This window comes from Brachyistius frenatus, unplaced genomic scaffold (assembly GCF_029030835.1).
Source record: "Brachyistius frenatus isolate BFR_SWC_R1_liver_20210118 unplaced genomic scaffold, ASM2903083v1 Contig_135, whole genome shotgun sequence".
Classification (NCBI taxonomy): Eukaryota; Metazoa; Chordata; class Actinopteri; family Embiotocidae; genus Brachyistius; species Brachyistius frenatus.
The window spans coordinates 759,308-774,159 of NW_027210734.1; the positions used below are offsets into that span (position 1 = coordinate 759,308).

A 14,852-nucleotide genomic window follows, 5' to 3' on the forward strand; every position below is an offset into this window, starting at 1 on the left:
GAAACCCTTGTTCCCCTGAGTGCTAATTTGCATACACACACACACACACACACACACACACACACACACACACACACACACACACACACACACACACACACACACACACACACACACTACAGATGTAGCAGCGTCTTCCGTAAACAACAGATTCACATTAAAATGACAGCGTTCTACCTTAAAAACCCAAAACACTGACGGATAACTAAAATGTAAACAAGCCTCCTGTCTCACACACACACACACACATACAAGCACACACACACACACACACACACACACACACACTGCAGAAACACACCCAATCACATACATCACTATCAATACACACACACTGAATGCCACAATACTACCTCAAATAATAACCCTGCAAGGTGAATCCAACACACACCATCAGCAGTGAGCTAACACACACACACACACACACACACACACACACACACACACACACACACACACACACACACACACACACACACACACACACACACACACACACACACACACACACACACACACACACACACGCTCACACGTTTAAGGTGGCCGACACACACCCATATCAGCGCAGTCCGCCGCCACACACGCATGTAAACACCCGCCTCCGCTTTTTGCCTCCACGCCTTTTCCCACCACCCACTCAAAACACAGCACACACTCTCGCCCACACACACACACACACACACACACACTCTCTCACACACACACACACACACACACACACACACACACACACACACACACACACACACACACACACACACACACACACACACACACACACACCCTCCATCCATCCGATACCCCCCTCTGTTCCTCCTCATCCATCCTTTACCTTGCAGCAGGCTCTGGAGGTTGAGCTGCGCCTGCTGGTGCAGCTCCTCGACACACTCCGGCCTGCTCCACGAGCCGAACACGTTCACGCTCTGTTGCCATGGAGACCTGAAGTGGGCCGCGCCGCCGCCGCCGCTGCTGCTGCTGCTGCTGCCTCCGCCGCCGCCGCCGAAGCTGCCGCTGTGGATGCCATCGCCGTGGCTGCTGCTGCTGCCGCCGCGCCTGCCGCTCTCTGCCTCGAGACCGCTGGTGGCTGGAGGAAGAGGAGAGAGAGGAGGAGGGAGAGAGAGGAGAGAGAGAGAGAGAGAGAGAGAGAGAGAGAGAGAGAGGGGAGAGGAGGGAAAAATTTTGAGAGGAAGTGATGGATGGAGCGAGAGAGCCGGGAGGGGGAGAGAGGAAGTGGAAAAAGGAGGGAAATAAGTGAGTGAGACGGGAAGGAAAAGGAGGAGAGAATCAGAGGGGAGAAAGAAAAAAGGGGTGGATGGCGTGGAGGGGAGATAGATAAAGGTGGAGGAAGAGGACGAGGAGGACGAGGAGGAGGGAGAGAACAGATGAATAATGACAGGAGAAGAAATAGATAAAGTGCAAAGAAAGGAAGAACAAAAGAGAAGAATGATGAGGAGAGGAAAAGGAGTCGAAAGAGAAGGAAGTGAGACAGAGAAAGAGGAGGGAGGGAGGAAGAAGAGAGAAAAAAAATATCATACGTAAATAAAAATGTACGAATTTGCATAACTAATACCCAGAGACGTAGATTACATAACGCAGTGTGTTGTCAGGGAGAACAAGGACCGAGGAGGGAAGGAAGGAGGGAGGGAGGGAGGGAGAGAAGGTAAAAAAAAAATGAATGAGGGATTAGGGAGAAAAAGGTAGAGAGCAGATTTGAAGCAGGGGAGCAGAGAAGAGCGCTTAATTAGGAGGGAAAAGGAAGATAGAAGGGAGGAGACAGGAGGGGAGGTGAAGCAGGGATTAGGGCAGGGAGGTATGAGAGGAGAATAAAAAATAAAAGAGAGACAAAAAGGGATTGTGGCATTAGGGAGAGAAAGAGGAACAAGAGTGGGAGGAGGAGGGAACGACGGGACGACATTTAAAGGGAGGAGAAGGGAGGAATGAAGGACCCCGTCACCATCAGACCTCCGACACAAACAGACTATCAAAACAAATCGGCCAGCAAATGGCCACTCAACGTCGATATGAATGAGCCGTCGCCTCCAATCAGCGCCGACGACATACTTTGACAGATCCCGCCGCTGATAAGATGTGACTGACGAAACACGGGAGAAGAAACGCAGGTGAGAGATTCTCAGTTACAGCGAGGCAAAGGAAAATGGGTATTTTGTCGAGTCTGCAATTCATTCTGTGGTAAGAATAACATAAACTTCTACCTACAGGGACTCCACAGATATTTAAAGGTGTGACTCCAAAACTGAGCCGATTTAATCCTAAATAACAACCGTGACAGGTGTAACCGCGTGTCCATTAGCATTAGCTTTAACATTACCTACACGTGCCGAAGGTCAGAGTCCATCAACTGAACCAGCTCTACGGCAACCCGAAGGGGACAAATCACGTTCAGACACTTGGAAAACACAGAGAAATGTGTTACGGACGACTGCAGTCTTTAAAAACATCGACAAAGATCGTCTTAAGAGACCTTAAGAGATAACGTACCTTAAAAACATCAAACAGATGTTTTGTAGTAGAATTCTTCACGGTTCTTATCCGACCTTAAAGAACAAAACTTCCCGCTGAAAACATTCCCAGAAAGTTGCATCATTTCTAGTTGGGATGGACATAAAAGTGATTGAGGTTACAAGCACATTTTTCTAATTATGTGTTGCGCATGAAAACATTATTTCTTGGTTCCAGAAACCTGGAAAAAAAAAAACCTGATTGTAGTTTTGGGAAACGTGAATATGCGAGTTGGAATTCTTCCGTAAAAAGCTGGAAAACATGTCGCAGGTCAAGTTTCGTCATCACAACAAAAGTATGGTTGTAAATCCTGTTGTCGTGAGATCTCTATCCCACAGAGCAAGCTTTGTTCCCACAATGCATCAGCCACATTTTTTGGTCAAAACTTGCCATTTGTTTTAGCGTGCAGGTTTGCTGTTCGGAGGTCGTCAAGAACAGTTGGTGTTTCAGCCACCGCTCCACATCTGGTGAGTCACACTAAAAATTATGTAAGGAGGAGCAACAAGCTGATGTGAAGGAAAGTCTAGAATTTCTGACCACCAGGTAACGAAAATCAATGAAGGTGTGGGAATCAAAGGGCCTGTAATGGACACGTCACTCCAGGCAACATCCACACGAAACCGTACCAGTGAAATAGATCTAAGAATAAATCTGACTCAATTATTTAGGTGTATTGACAGGAAAACATAGAGCCAGACAACAGCAGCCTCTGCAGTTTCATACTTACTCACTGCTACTGCTTTTAAATCTCATTTTGTGAAGGCAGCCGCCTCTTTAAAACATCAATCCCCCAGAAGACCGAGAGACTAAAATAGGTCTTTGTCTCTCGGGCTTCAATTCAATTCATTTTTTTCCTTCAGTATTTTATCATTAAATGACAGCGCTTCACAGAACACAGCTGACTAAAGTCAAGGCGATCCGCCTTTTATTTGAGACTGGAAACAGAAATGTCAAATCCTGCCTGAGAAAACACAGCGAGCAACCTTCTTCTGCTCAGCTTCACACCCAAAAATCCAAAATATCAACATCAACTCCGACGTGTTTGTGAAGGAGGACGGCGTGGAAAATTATTTTCTCGATTTGAAGCGCCAAGTGGCTGAAATGTAAGAAGAACGCTCGGTTCCCGGCAGAGAGAGACGCACAGATGCTTGTTTCGAATCCACCGGCACTATCGCGTCGTGTTTGCTCTGAAGCAGACGCCTCCTCTCACAAAACGCCAGCCACTCTGCATGGAATCACAATTTCACCCTCCCAGCGACCGGCTTCATCTTCCAAAGCCGCACTCAACACAATCGGCTGCCACCAGAGAGAGCTACTGTTTATGATACGGAAGTGCACGTCAGTTAGCATCAGCCGCCGAGAGCGGAACAAAGGCGACCATGCATGCTTTATGACGTCCTGCAGAACAGACACATATTCTCACCACGGAGCCAATGTTAGCTTCATTTTTTTTGTTTTTTGTATTTGAAGTCTTGGATATATTCATTTCTGTCTTGTATTGTTTCTTCCTTAAGTTAATCTGTGTTTTACTGGCTGCATGTTTTGTGTCGTGGCTCCGGCTGCGAGCTAAATATCCCATTAGGGAAGTTGACTTTTTGGAAAAAAATATCTTCTTTTTTTTTTACCATTTCTAAGTCGGCAGTATACTTCAAGCAGTAAAAACCTCGAGTAGCGTGTGTTCTCTGACAATTTCTTCACATCTTGTAAACAAAATATCTTCAAACAGTCGGTCAAAAATAACTTTAAAGTGTTTGTGCATTTGAAAGGACCCTGACTTTCATTATCAAAACTATTGGCATAAGACATCAGACATTTTTCTTGCAGATATGCGGTGTGTGTAGGAGGGAGGTTTGCGACAGGAGATTAAGTTAAACCACGGCTTTGTCTCAAATGTTCGTGCACTCGGTTGTGTAGTATGTGAATTTTCACGTTGCAGTGTTATCTCAAACTGCACACTGCCGTTCTGCACTTACTGGAAATAACAGAAGCGTGTTGATTGCATCCAACATATCTGCAGCTTTGTTTGGTTATTTTACATTAAAAACAAACATGTTTTCGTGCCCTCTGTTTAACACACAATAAACACATTGGTGACTTCTATCCAGCAACACCTTAGTGGTATTTAGTGATTAAAAAAAAAAAAAAAAAAAAAACTTTTCTAATTTTGATCTCAAAACTTAGAATTATGCCCAAAAAGGGGCGGAGTTTGTATCTCTAATCGCAATTTCTTTTGACAATGATTGTTTTTAGATGGATACACACCGTTTAGGAATGTGAGACTTATTTGCACATTTACAGAACTGAACATCTTCAAAGACGATGCGTTAATTGAGTTCTCAACAGATGTTTGCAAACTAATTAACTACTGTAGGTTTATTTAAAGATATCGCTTGAATATCAGTGGAGTTTGAAATAGGGGAATTTTTCTAACTACTCGAATTGCATTAATTGGAATCACATCTTTAAACATTTTGAATTGTCCTCATGTACCAGGACAATAAAGACTGCGATGGAGAGGAGGTAACATGGTTTTCACTAAAGCATGAGCGTGTGTGTGTGTGTGTGTGTGTGTGTGTGTGTGTGTGTGTGTGTGTGTGTGTGTGTGTGTGTGTGTGTGTGTGTGTGTGTGTGTGTGTGTGTGTGTGTGTGTGTGTGTGTGTGTGTGTGTGTGTGTGTGTGTGCGTGTGTGTGTGTGTGCGTGCGTGTGTGCAGGTTGGTGATTTGCGTGTGGTGGGACTGGAGGACTCAGCTCCTCTGGCTTTGCTGATGCTAAGTCAAACATTGAGTTTTTTGAAGATGTGGGACTTTAAGAAGTTAAATGTATGATCTTGTGTGGGTGAGAGTGTGTGTATGTGTGTGTTCGTGAGAGTTAGGTAATACAGTCACACAAGCCTCAGGGACTTCTGTGAAAACGTGGCATAAATTACTGTAAATAGACGATCTAGAGAGAGAAGGAGATAGTGAGTGTTAGTTTTCGTCATACCTTTGAGACATCACCGTTACTGTCTGCTAACTAAGGATTTCTCACTGTTCTCGCTGCACATCAACACAGGAAGGACTCATCGTCTACCTAACGAGGTTTATTCACAGACCAGAAGTGTCGCAGGATTCAGGCTCAGGTCCGAACCCCTCCGGCGCAGCAGCACCACGGTGCATGTTGCAGGGCCATTAAATAAGCAGCAGTAATTGTTGCAGAAGCTGAACGTCAACACGACCACGGAGCGACTTGGTCAAACAAAATAAAACGACCGGAGCGGTTGTCGAGGTCGTGCTCCAGCTCTGCCCTCACGCTGACTTCCTCCTCCTGCTGTGACAGATAAAAGGCATCAGAGGAGGACATCCTGTCACCTGATTCACGACTGTGAAAGCAGACAACCTGTCACTAAACCAAAAAAGAAGAAGAAGACTTCACAGGAGGAATAGTCAGAACGGTGGCCGTGATGTGCCAATCAGATGAGCTTCTGAGGAAATATGCTGCCTTTGAGGAGAGTTGATGCCGGAAACAAGAACGGGGTTCACATCAGTAAAGCTGCCTGGAAAATATTCAGAAAACTCTGGTGACACTGGCTGCTGGCGAACTTTCTATCGGCCATGTTAAACATGTTAACCCTCCTGTTATGTTCAAGGAACAACAACATTTGCGGGTCAAATTTACGGGTCTGAGTGCATGTTCAACCATCTGAAAGTAGTTATAAATATATGTTTATTAAGTTGAGTTGAGTTGAGTTAAGTTAAGTTAAGTTAAGTTAAGTTAAGTTAAGTTAAGTTAAGTTAAGTTAAGGCTTACATTTAAGATGAACAAGACATAAGCAAACAGAAAAGATAGTTTAGTTACAATAAAGCAATGATAAAGTAGAAAATATATTTACAATAAAAAACAAAAAATCTGCAGATCGTGCAGTATAATTGGTTGCATCCCATGTTTAGTGTTGAAGGCTAAATGCACAGTAATTATTACTGTTTTGAAAACAGATCTAACTGTTTGGTTTATGTTTTTACAGTCTGAGGAATCTTCGGACCAGCAGGCGTTCAGACATGCAGCTCACACTGTTTTGACGGATACAAACGTCTTCGGGGACACTGACTTCCTTTCAGGTTAACAATTAATTCTTGATTAAAAGTTGAGCAGCAGCCAAACACACCTGGGCGTACGCACTGTATACACAGAGCATGCTCAGTCCTCCTCAGAGGAGATGTCTCTCTTTTCCCTTCCTCCCTTATGTAACCACGGTGACATGATAATGAAGGAAGATGGAGGGATTGGATGGAGGAGAGACACAAGCCTCTGGGCATCACTGGGCAGATTCAGGGGTAAAAAACGAATAAAATACAACCTCATTCTCCTCACTTGTTTTCAGAAAAGGGAAAAGATTGTTCTGGAAAGAGGTGCAGTGCAGCGGCAGGCTGGTTCAGTGGACACAGAACATGGATGAACATGGATGTCAGGATGAAGCTCATCAGGTCAATCCCCACAAAGACAACAGGATTATGTCCTGTTGAAGTGCCTTTCCAAGAAAAAGACTTATAAATGAGCACATTTGTAAGTTTGGTTTTTCAATGTGAAACTTTATTTGAATTGAATGAATAATACAAAGCCTATAAATTGGATTGAATTTGAAAGAAATGCGTGAATATTGCTGTATAACAGAGGAATTGTGTGTTTTCAAACTATATTTTTATTACTTAGTAAGACTGATTTTGTTGTGTATGTTTATTTTCTTTCTTTTGTTTGTTTTTATGCTATTAATTTGAAGCACTTTTGTTTTTAAAGGTTCTAAATAAATAAATATTGACTAAATCTTTACTTACTTTCTTACTATTTGAATCACTGGGGAAAAAAATAGAAGTAGGTAGTGATTCAAAGATCTGGAACGAGCTGAAACCAAATGAGAAGCATGCATGAAATACAACTGACAGTTCATATTACTAATGTTGTTTACGGCTTCCAAAGGGGATAAAAAAAAAAAGAAGTTTGGGAACCTCTGACTTAGAGGAATGGTTTAACAATCTTTAATGCATCACAGCATGCATTGATTGGAGCCAAGTGGGAATCGAACCAACAGCAGTGGCAGTGTTTGAGCCGAAGTGTAGTTACACACATGGCAACCTACTATCACGGCAAAGCGTGAAATAGTCACGCCGGTCCACCACAGCAAAACGTGAGATATTCACACTTGGAGCTGTCTCGGCGTGAAAGGGGATGAACATGTATAATTACTGGAGTCTGAAAGAGTGCACCCATTGACCTCCATCATTAAACACTGACAGAGAGGTGAGAGGACTGAAACAGCCAGCGCTACTTCCAGCTGACACATAACAAACACCAGAGTGATACTTTTGCTGCGCCCACTCTCACAACAGGGAGAGACAGACACACACACACACACACACACACACACACACACACACACACACACACACACACACACACACACACACACACACACACACACACACACACACACACACACACACACACCAGTGAGGTGCTGCATGAAGTTATTTTTCTCGAAGGCCTATTACTAATTCATTCCCCTCTGTGTGCGTCGGAGTGTCGGCAGGGAGGACACAGATTTAGACAAGCTGTTATCACCGAACACACACACACACACACACACACACACACACACACACACACACACACACACACACACACACACACACACACACACAGTTGAGTTTGTGTTAGCCATTGCTTATATTTTTTCATTTTATCACCCACACAGTTGTACGGATTTGGTGCACGCATGATAAAAATACATCAGTGTATCCTTCACACACTCGTGAGAAAATGTAAAGTGGCTGTTATCCGGCTGCAGAGCAGCACACTGTGTGTACGTATATTTGTGAATGACAGGCTTATGAGCCGCTGTTTGTATTAGCCCGGTGGTCGGCAGATATGTTTATGTGCGTTTTAAATAACACTGTCATCGCCGACCGAAAGCTCTGCTGAAACAAAGCCTGTGTGTGTGTGTGTGTGTGTGTGTGTGTGTGTGTGTGTGTGTGTGTGTGTGTGTGTGTGTGTGTGTGTGTGTGTGTGTGTGTGTGTGTGTGTGTGTGTGTGTGTGTGTGTGTGTGTGTGTGTGTGTGTGTGTAAGCCAGTTAATAAAAGACGTGCCGTAAACCAGATTTACAGACCACACGCAGACTGAAACTAAGCGCTTGTCGGGTTCATGGGTGTCATTATCGATATAAACCAGGCATCGTGAGCCGCGACATTATCCATGGCGACCTTTCGTTGTTATGGCCAAGTAACTGCACAGGTCGGTGAAGATAATGGAACTGACCTCAAAGTCTCTTTGCTATCGAGATAATAAAACACGAGAGGAAGTTACACCAGTGTGAAAATACACAAACTACCAGCTGAAAACAACTCCTACAGATTTCAGTAAAACTGGGTGACCGGCGATAACAGAGGCGTCATTGAAAATCACGAGTTACTTAAGGCTGAAGAATTAAAACTGGCATCCCCACTATGACTTAATATGTTTTACTAAACATCCAAACCAGTGGGACGAAAGGAAATGAAGACATGCTGGATGGCGGACACCGAAATAGCACGCGACGACCTTTGGACGCTGCCAACCCCGAACTGAGTCACACAGGCAGCCGGATAAAGTCGTTTCATTTTCCAGGTTTTCGTGACTGTGCTCGTGCCACAGCAGCCCACTCAGCCTGGTGGCTAAACGAGCGTGAGTGTGAATCAGAGGCGTTGCAGCGGGAAAGGTACGCAGGAGGCCGGCGGTCCTGCTCACGATGGACAACTGGGGACGCATGACGAGCCGCGACAGGACAAGTGTGAGAAGTGTGTCAAGTTAGATTTGCGATGGTGAGGAAACATTTCAATTTTACCACCAATATCTTGTTCACGCTTCAGATCTGAATATATATTATCTGTATAATGACAAGTCTCGACAAATATTTAGCATTTGTTTCCAAAGTTAGTGAAGTTCAGCCCTAGTTTGGTCCCATATTGTCTTGTTCCTGATTTGGTCTACTATCACTGGTCTTGTAGTCCTGGTTTGATCCACTATTTACATGTTTCTAACCAAGTTTAACCCATTATTTATGAGGTGTTTTACCCCCAGTTTGATCCAGTATGTACAGTTGTTTTAGCCCTAGATTGGTTCAGTATTTACCAATATTTACTATTTTTGGGCCTGTATTTACTTGTTTTAGTTCTGATTTCAGTATTTATGGTTGTTCAAGCTCTTACTTTATACAGTATTTACTGGTGTTTTAAGCCTCTTTGGTGCAATATTTAGTGTTTTAGCTCATTTGTCCAACAATAACTTTTAGGTAATTATTGTCCAAAGTTTCTGTGACTTTGCTACACATTGTATTGTGTGTCTAAAGTCTAAAGTTGCTTAAATTCAAAGTCTATTTGAAACACTAGAGCCTGACAGACTGTCGCACGTTCTCCACGGCTGCTGGAAGAAGAGGAGGCTGCCACCATCTTATTAAAGTCGACCCTCCAACCATCAAAGGTTTCTGTTGCAGTATCAGTTGGTGTTTTGTTTTCTTGCAGCAGTGTTGTTTTCTGACCAAAATCTGCTCCTAGTTTCCTAATAAAACATGGAAAAAGAGCACTTACTTAGATCCATGTTTCTTTGGGGAAAATCTAAATACAGCACTCATTTTGTGCAGTTGTAAGTGGGAAGCTCTCACTTTTATCCAAACACAACTGTGACTGAAATATTGCAGGATTGCAGTTTATTTCAATGTTAAACAAACGTAAAAAATATCCTGAGCTTTAGATATCAATGAAATGTATACAAGGGTCCAGGTTTTGTGGACGTAGGATGATCTGTTATAGCCAGGTCTACTGCCAGCGTCTCATCACTGCATTATCATGACAATTCAAAGAACAACTATGAAGAGAATGAAATGAAAAATCAGGTTCTCCTGATCGTCGAGGCCTCTTTTGCCTCCTAAATTTGAATTTCATGGACGTTCTCTCAACTTGAAAGAACATTTCCCCCCCGAGTGCCCATTAACTTTCATCCACGCCGGAAGTGTTGGACATTTCTCTGCAAAATAACGGAGGAAACAGAGTAAACATATTCCTTAAAGACCTCGCAGAGGATGCAAGGGAAATTCTTATGAGGAGGGTGTTTGTGAGGAGAGCAAGATGAAAGCTGATAATGAATGTGCCCACTGGTGTGGACAGAGTTCGATTCAGTCTGAGTGGTTAAATTAGAAGAAAACTCAGCATGTGTCTGCTTCATGTGCCACCTCTTATTATCTGTGGGTGTGTTTGTGCAGTGTCTGACTGCTGCAGCCTGTGGCCCTTGTTTTTGCACAGCTCAGTGCTGCCCCTTGCAGGAGAAGCACGTTTAAAACACGAAAGAGGCAACAGAGGAAAACCACAAACTGCATCAATTATTCAGATGTTCTGTGAAGAGGCTTCTGTTAAATTCTAATTGTACTTCTATTCTATTCCCACAGATCTGCAGTTTCATCCTCTGCAGCATCAAAGAAGAACAATCAAAGCTAAAACAGCACCGAGGGCCAAAGCGCTGAGGCTCAAGTATCGCTAATGAAACGCAAAGGTATTGTTTATCTCGGGTTTACGCAGAGAAAACACAGTGCATTAAGTCATTTCTTGAAATGAAGAAGTTGTTTACTTCTTCAGTCTCTAATTGCAAACACACGAGAACACTCAGACACACATGCTTTTTTAAAAGAGCTGTGAGTCAGAGACAGATGTTTCCACATTAAACAGCACACAGGAAATTACCAGGTCTGTCTGTCTGTCTGTCTGTCTGTCTGTCTGTCTATCTATCTATCTATCTATCTATCTATCTATCTATCTATCTATCTATCTATCTATTTTTAGGAAATTAAGTGTGTTAAAATAGAACTAGAAACTAAAATGAAATGCATTTAAAAGATAAAAGCTGTAATATTAAAATGTAAATAATAACAATAAAAATGTAAGAGTTAAATAGGAGTTGAAGGATAAAAGGTTAGATAGAATAGATAAGAGCAATAAAAGTATGTAAGTGTAACTAAAAGGACGATGGAAAGTATGAAAGTGTTATAAGTGGATAAAAGTGTTGTTAAAAGTGGAATAAGTTGTAACGAACCGAGAGACAGACGAGCACATTGTTGGTGTTTTCATAGGATTTGTTTACAATAAAATATAGAATAGCACCAGCTTTATAAGCTTTAACTTCTCATTATTTTAGGAGGGCATAAAAACAAAAAAAAAGTGGAAGCTAAATTATACTCCAAAGAAAAGATGCTGGAAGTTTTAGGATTAAAAAGCAAATTTATGTCATATTTTTTTTTACTGTGAATGTCACCAATTCTAAAAAAAAAATTAAAAAAAATCCCTGAACACACTTTTACCTTAAAGCAAAAACTACACGGCTTGGAAAACACCTGAAGACTTTAAATATGAAGAGTCTGTGTTATTTCTTCAGACTTCATACCTTGACACACATTTGAAAGACAGTTTATCAAAAGACAGTTTGGTCTCTGGTGTCTGAAGGAATCGAAGACAAACACAATCCCACAAATACACTTCCTAAATCAACACAAACTAAAAGAGAGCATATTCCTCCACAGAGAGACCCGGCTGTCTGCAGCGATTAGACCCTGGAAGTAATTTATAGTGACATGAGCCACAATTCATCCTCGCCCTCCCTCCTCTCACTTATTTCTCCTCCCTCTTCCTCTGAATCACTTTCCTCCTTCCTCTCTCTCTTCTTCCACGTCTCGCCGGATTTCATCCTTTGTTCAACTTCCTTCTTGAAATTTCTCCCCCGTCTCTCTCACTCTCTCTCCATTAATTCTTTCTTTCTCTGCTGTCACTCACTCGTTCCTCTGAGCTTTCCATCCTCTCCTTCTGTCATATCTCCTTCATTACACACACACACACACACACACACACACACACACACACACACACACACACACACACACACACACACACACACACACACACACACACACACACACACACACACACACACACATGAAAATGGGGATAAGTGTAATGGGGAGGTGTGTGTGTGTGTGTGTGTGTGTGTGTGTGTGTGTGTGTGTGTGTGTGTGTGTGTGTGTGTGTGTGTGTGTGTGTGTGTGTGTGTGTGTGTGTGTGTGTGTGTGTGTGTGTGTGTGTGTGTGTGTGTGTGTGTCAGTCGAGGGCCTAATTGAAGAGCTGGATGTGTTAAACCGTGTTTGCTAACAGGAACAAAGATCCAATTTTATGCTAATTACTGACGCAGAGATTTGCGTCACTTTGATTGCAATGGTTAGTCGGACACGGACATCGTTAGCATGACACACACACACACACACACACACACACACACACACACACACACACACACACACACACACACACACACACACACACACACACACACACACACACACACACGGTGGCTTCGTCTCCAAAACCCTTCACATGAAGTGTATTTTTAGAATTGATAACCATTATTTCCAATGCATGCTCTTGTTATGCCGCGGTTGCTGCGGTAACAGGCTGATTTGGCTGAACCTGCAGTGACACGTGACTCGGACACCAGCAGGTGCACACACAGACACACATTTACAGACACAGACACACACATAAGCATGAATGACTAATTGTTTCATTCACAGCGGTTTTAACATGACAGGTATATCTGAGTGTGTGATTTTAAACGTGTTATGAGGTTTGGACTCGTACGTGATTTCAACCCCGTACCACGGCAAAGCGTGAAATAGACACGCTGGCCCACAACAGCAGTTGGATTTTTATATATATATATATATATATGTCGATTCCATTCAAGATACCGCCTCATAATCTGAGTGTCAAAGGGTTAAATACAAAATACATTTCTCAAACTTATTAGAATAGAAACACAACATTTCTGAATTAATGGCACGTTGTTTTTTCTGTAGCTGCAGTCAGAGACAAATGAAATGACTCACTGGTATTCAGGATATAATAATAAAAGGCTGAAATCAACAACAGTCTACAATTTAACCTTTATTATGATATAAAACTAAAAATTCAGCTGCTGTGATCAGATTTAAACAGAGAGGCTGAGCTCATCTTTTAAATGAACTGATCTGCTCGTTGATACGAAAACCCGCTGAGCTGATTATTATCTTCAATTTTAGAAATAAACTTTAAATTTGACTGTGATCTCTTCCATCGGACTCCACCGTTCCCAACATGCCACATGCAGGTCGTATTCATCAGCACAAAATGAAAACACATGAATCACTGTCAGATTCTGCCCCGCGGCCTCCGCACACTTCTACACTCCGCGAAGGGAAAGCAAAGCTGCTCACAAACACTCTGAAAACAGAAGTTAACATGATATTATTGCTGTTGAACAAAAGTCATCTCTGCCGATATGAAAAGCTCTGACTACTTTTCCCCTGAGCGCCGTCTTTAAGGCAGCAGGGCCGCTCAATGAACACAGTTGAACTCAGCTGCTCCCGGGAGAGAAGAAGTGCAACTACATTTATGCAAAGCAGCCTGTTGTGTGTTCCACATATACGTTAAATAACAGTTAAAATGAGGCCTTCTTCAGTCAACACATCCAGATTGGTTGCATTTTCTGATACGAATACGTTGCAGGACATCCACAATGATCTCATGTGTAGCAGTAGAGTCATATTCAGGAGAAAAATCCCACTGAGCTGCAACATGAGCTGCCTTAAAAAGCAGCTGATGATTTCAGACTGTTTTCCAAAGTAAGATTCCTGATCTTCGATGTCATTCATTTTCTGCTGCCGCACCGTTGGCTGCGTACGAGCTTCTTGACTTTTGTGTGTTACTCGAGCCGCCCGAAACCAAATGTGAGCTTTATCTTAATTTTCTGCTCGTCTCCGAATAAACGAGAATCCCTTCAGATCCTCTTAAAACTCTCCTTCAGCGATAATCTCACATCCTGGAAGTCAGAAGGAGGTCAGACACACGTGAACCGTCTGAAGGCGCCACCAGCTTTAAACAACAACAAATTAGTGAGATGTTCATGCGGAGGGCAGAACTGTGATTACCATAAACAAATTAGATTATCACTAATAAGACCAGCAGCTTTGATACTGCTTAATTCCACTTTAAGAAAACGTCTTAGACAATCTGGAGGATTGATTTACAGCGTTACTACATTTTATTAGCATAGATTTTATTCTTATGTTAGAGTTGTTTCAATCTATCATGTGCTGTAAATCATTCTGCCTCAACATGGCTTTGTTACAAATCTCCAATTATCCAATGTAAAAATGATTTCAAAAGGTTTCTTTTCTCAGAGATAATTACAATTATTTTTATATAAAAACAAAATGTCGTGTTTATTCTCTGACTTGAATAAAAACAG

The 14,852-nt window shown here is 42.5% G+C and overlaps 1 protein-coding gene and 1 long non-coding RNA gene across 5 annotated transcripts in view; one reads left to right on the forward strand and one right to left on the reverse strand.

The window, feature by feature from the left end:
* Positions 1 to 14,852, reverse strand: part of nhsl2 (NHS-like 2) — a 116,363-nt gene that overhangs the window by 35,814 nt on the left and 65,697 nt on the right. For all 3 annotated transcript variants that reach the window (XM_069714830.1, XM_069714831.1, XM_069714832.1), the window contains exon 2: positions 836 to 1,087. In XM_069714830.1, coding sequence (XP_069570931.1) covers positions 836 to 1,087 — 252 coding nt within the window. The remainder of the gene's footprint in view (positions 1 to 835; positions 1,088 to 14,852) is intronic.
* On the forward strand, positions 1,151 to 7,315 carry LOC138630468 (uncharacterized). 2 transcript variants are annotated; one of them, XR_011311644.1, is made up of 3 exons: positions 1,151 to 2,990; positions 6,525 to 6,618; positions 6,882 to 7,315. It is a non-coding gene; the product is annotated as an uncharacterized lncRNA (long non-coding RNA). The 2 variants fall into 2 exon arrangements; XR_011311643.1 differs by having other exon boundaries at positions 1,151 to 2,123; positions 2,926 to 2,990; positions 6,525 to 7,315.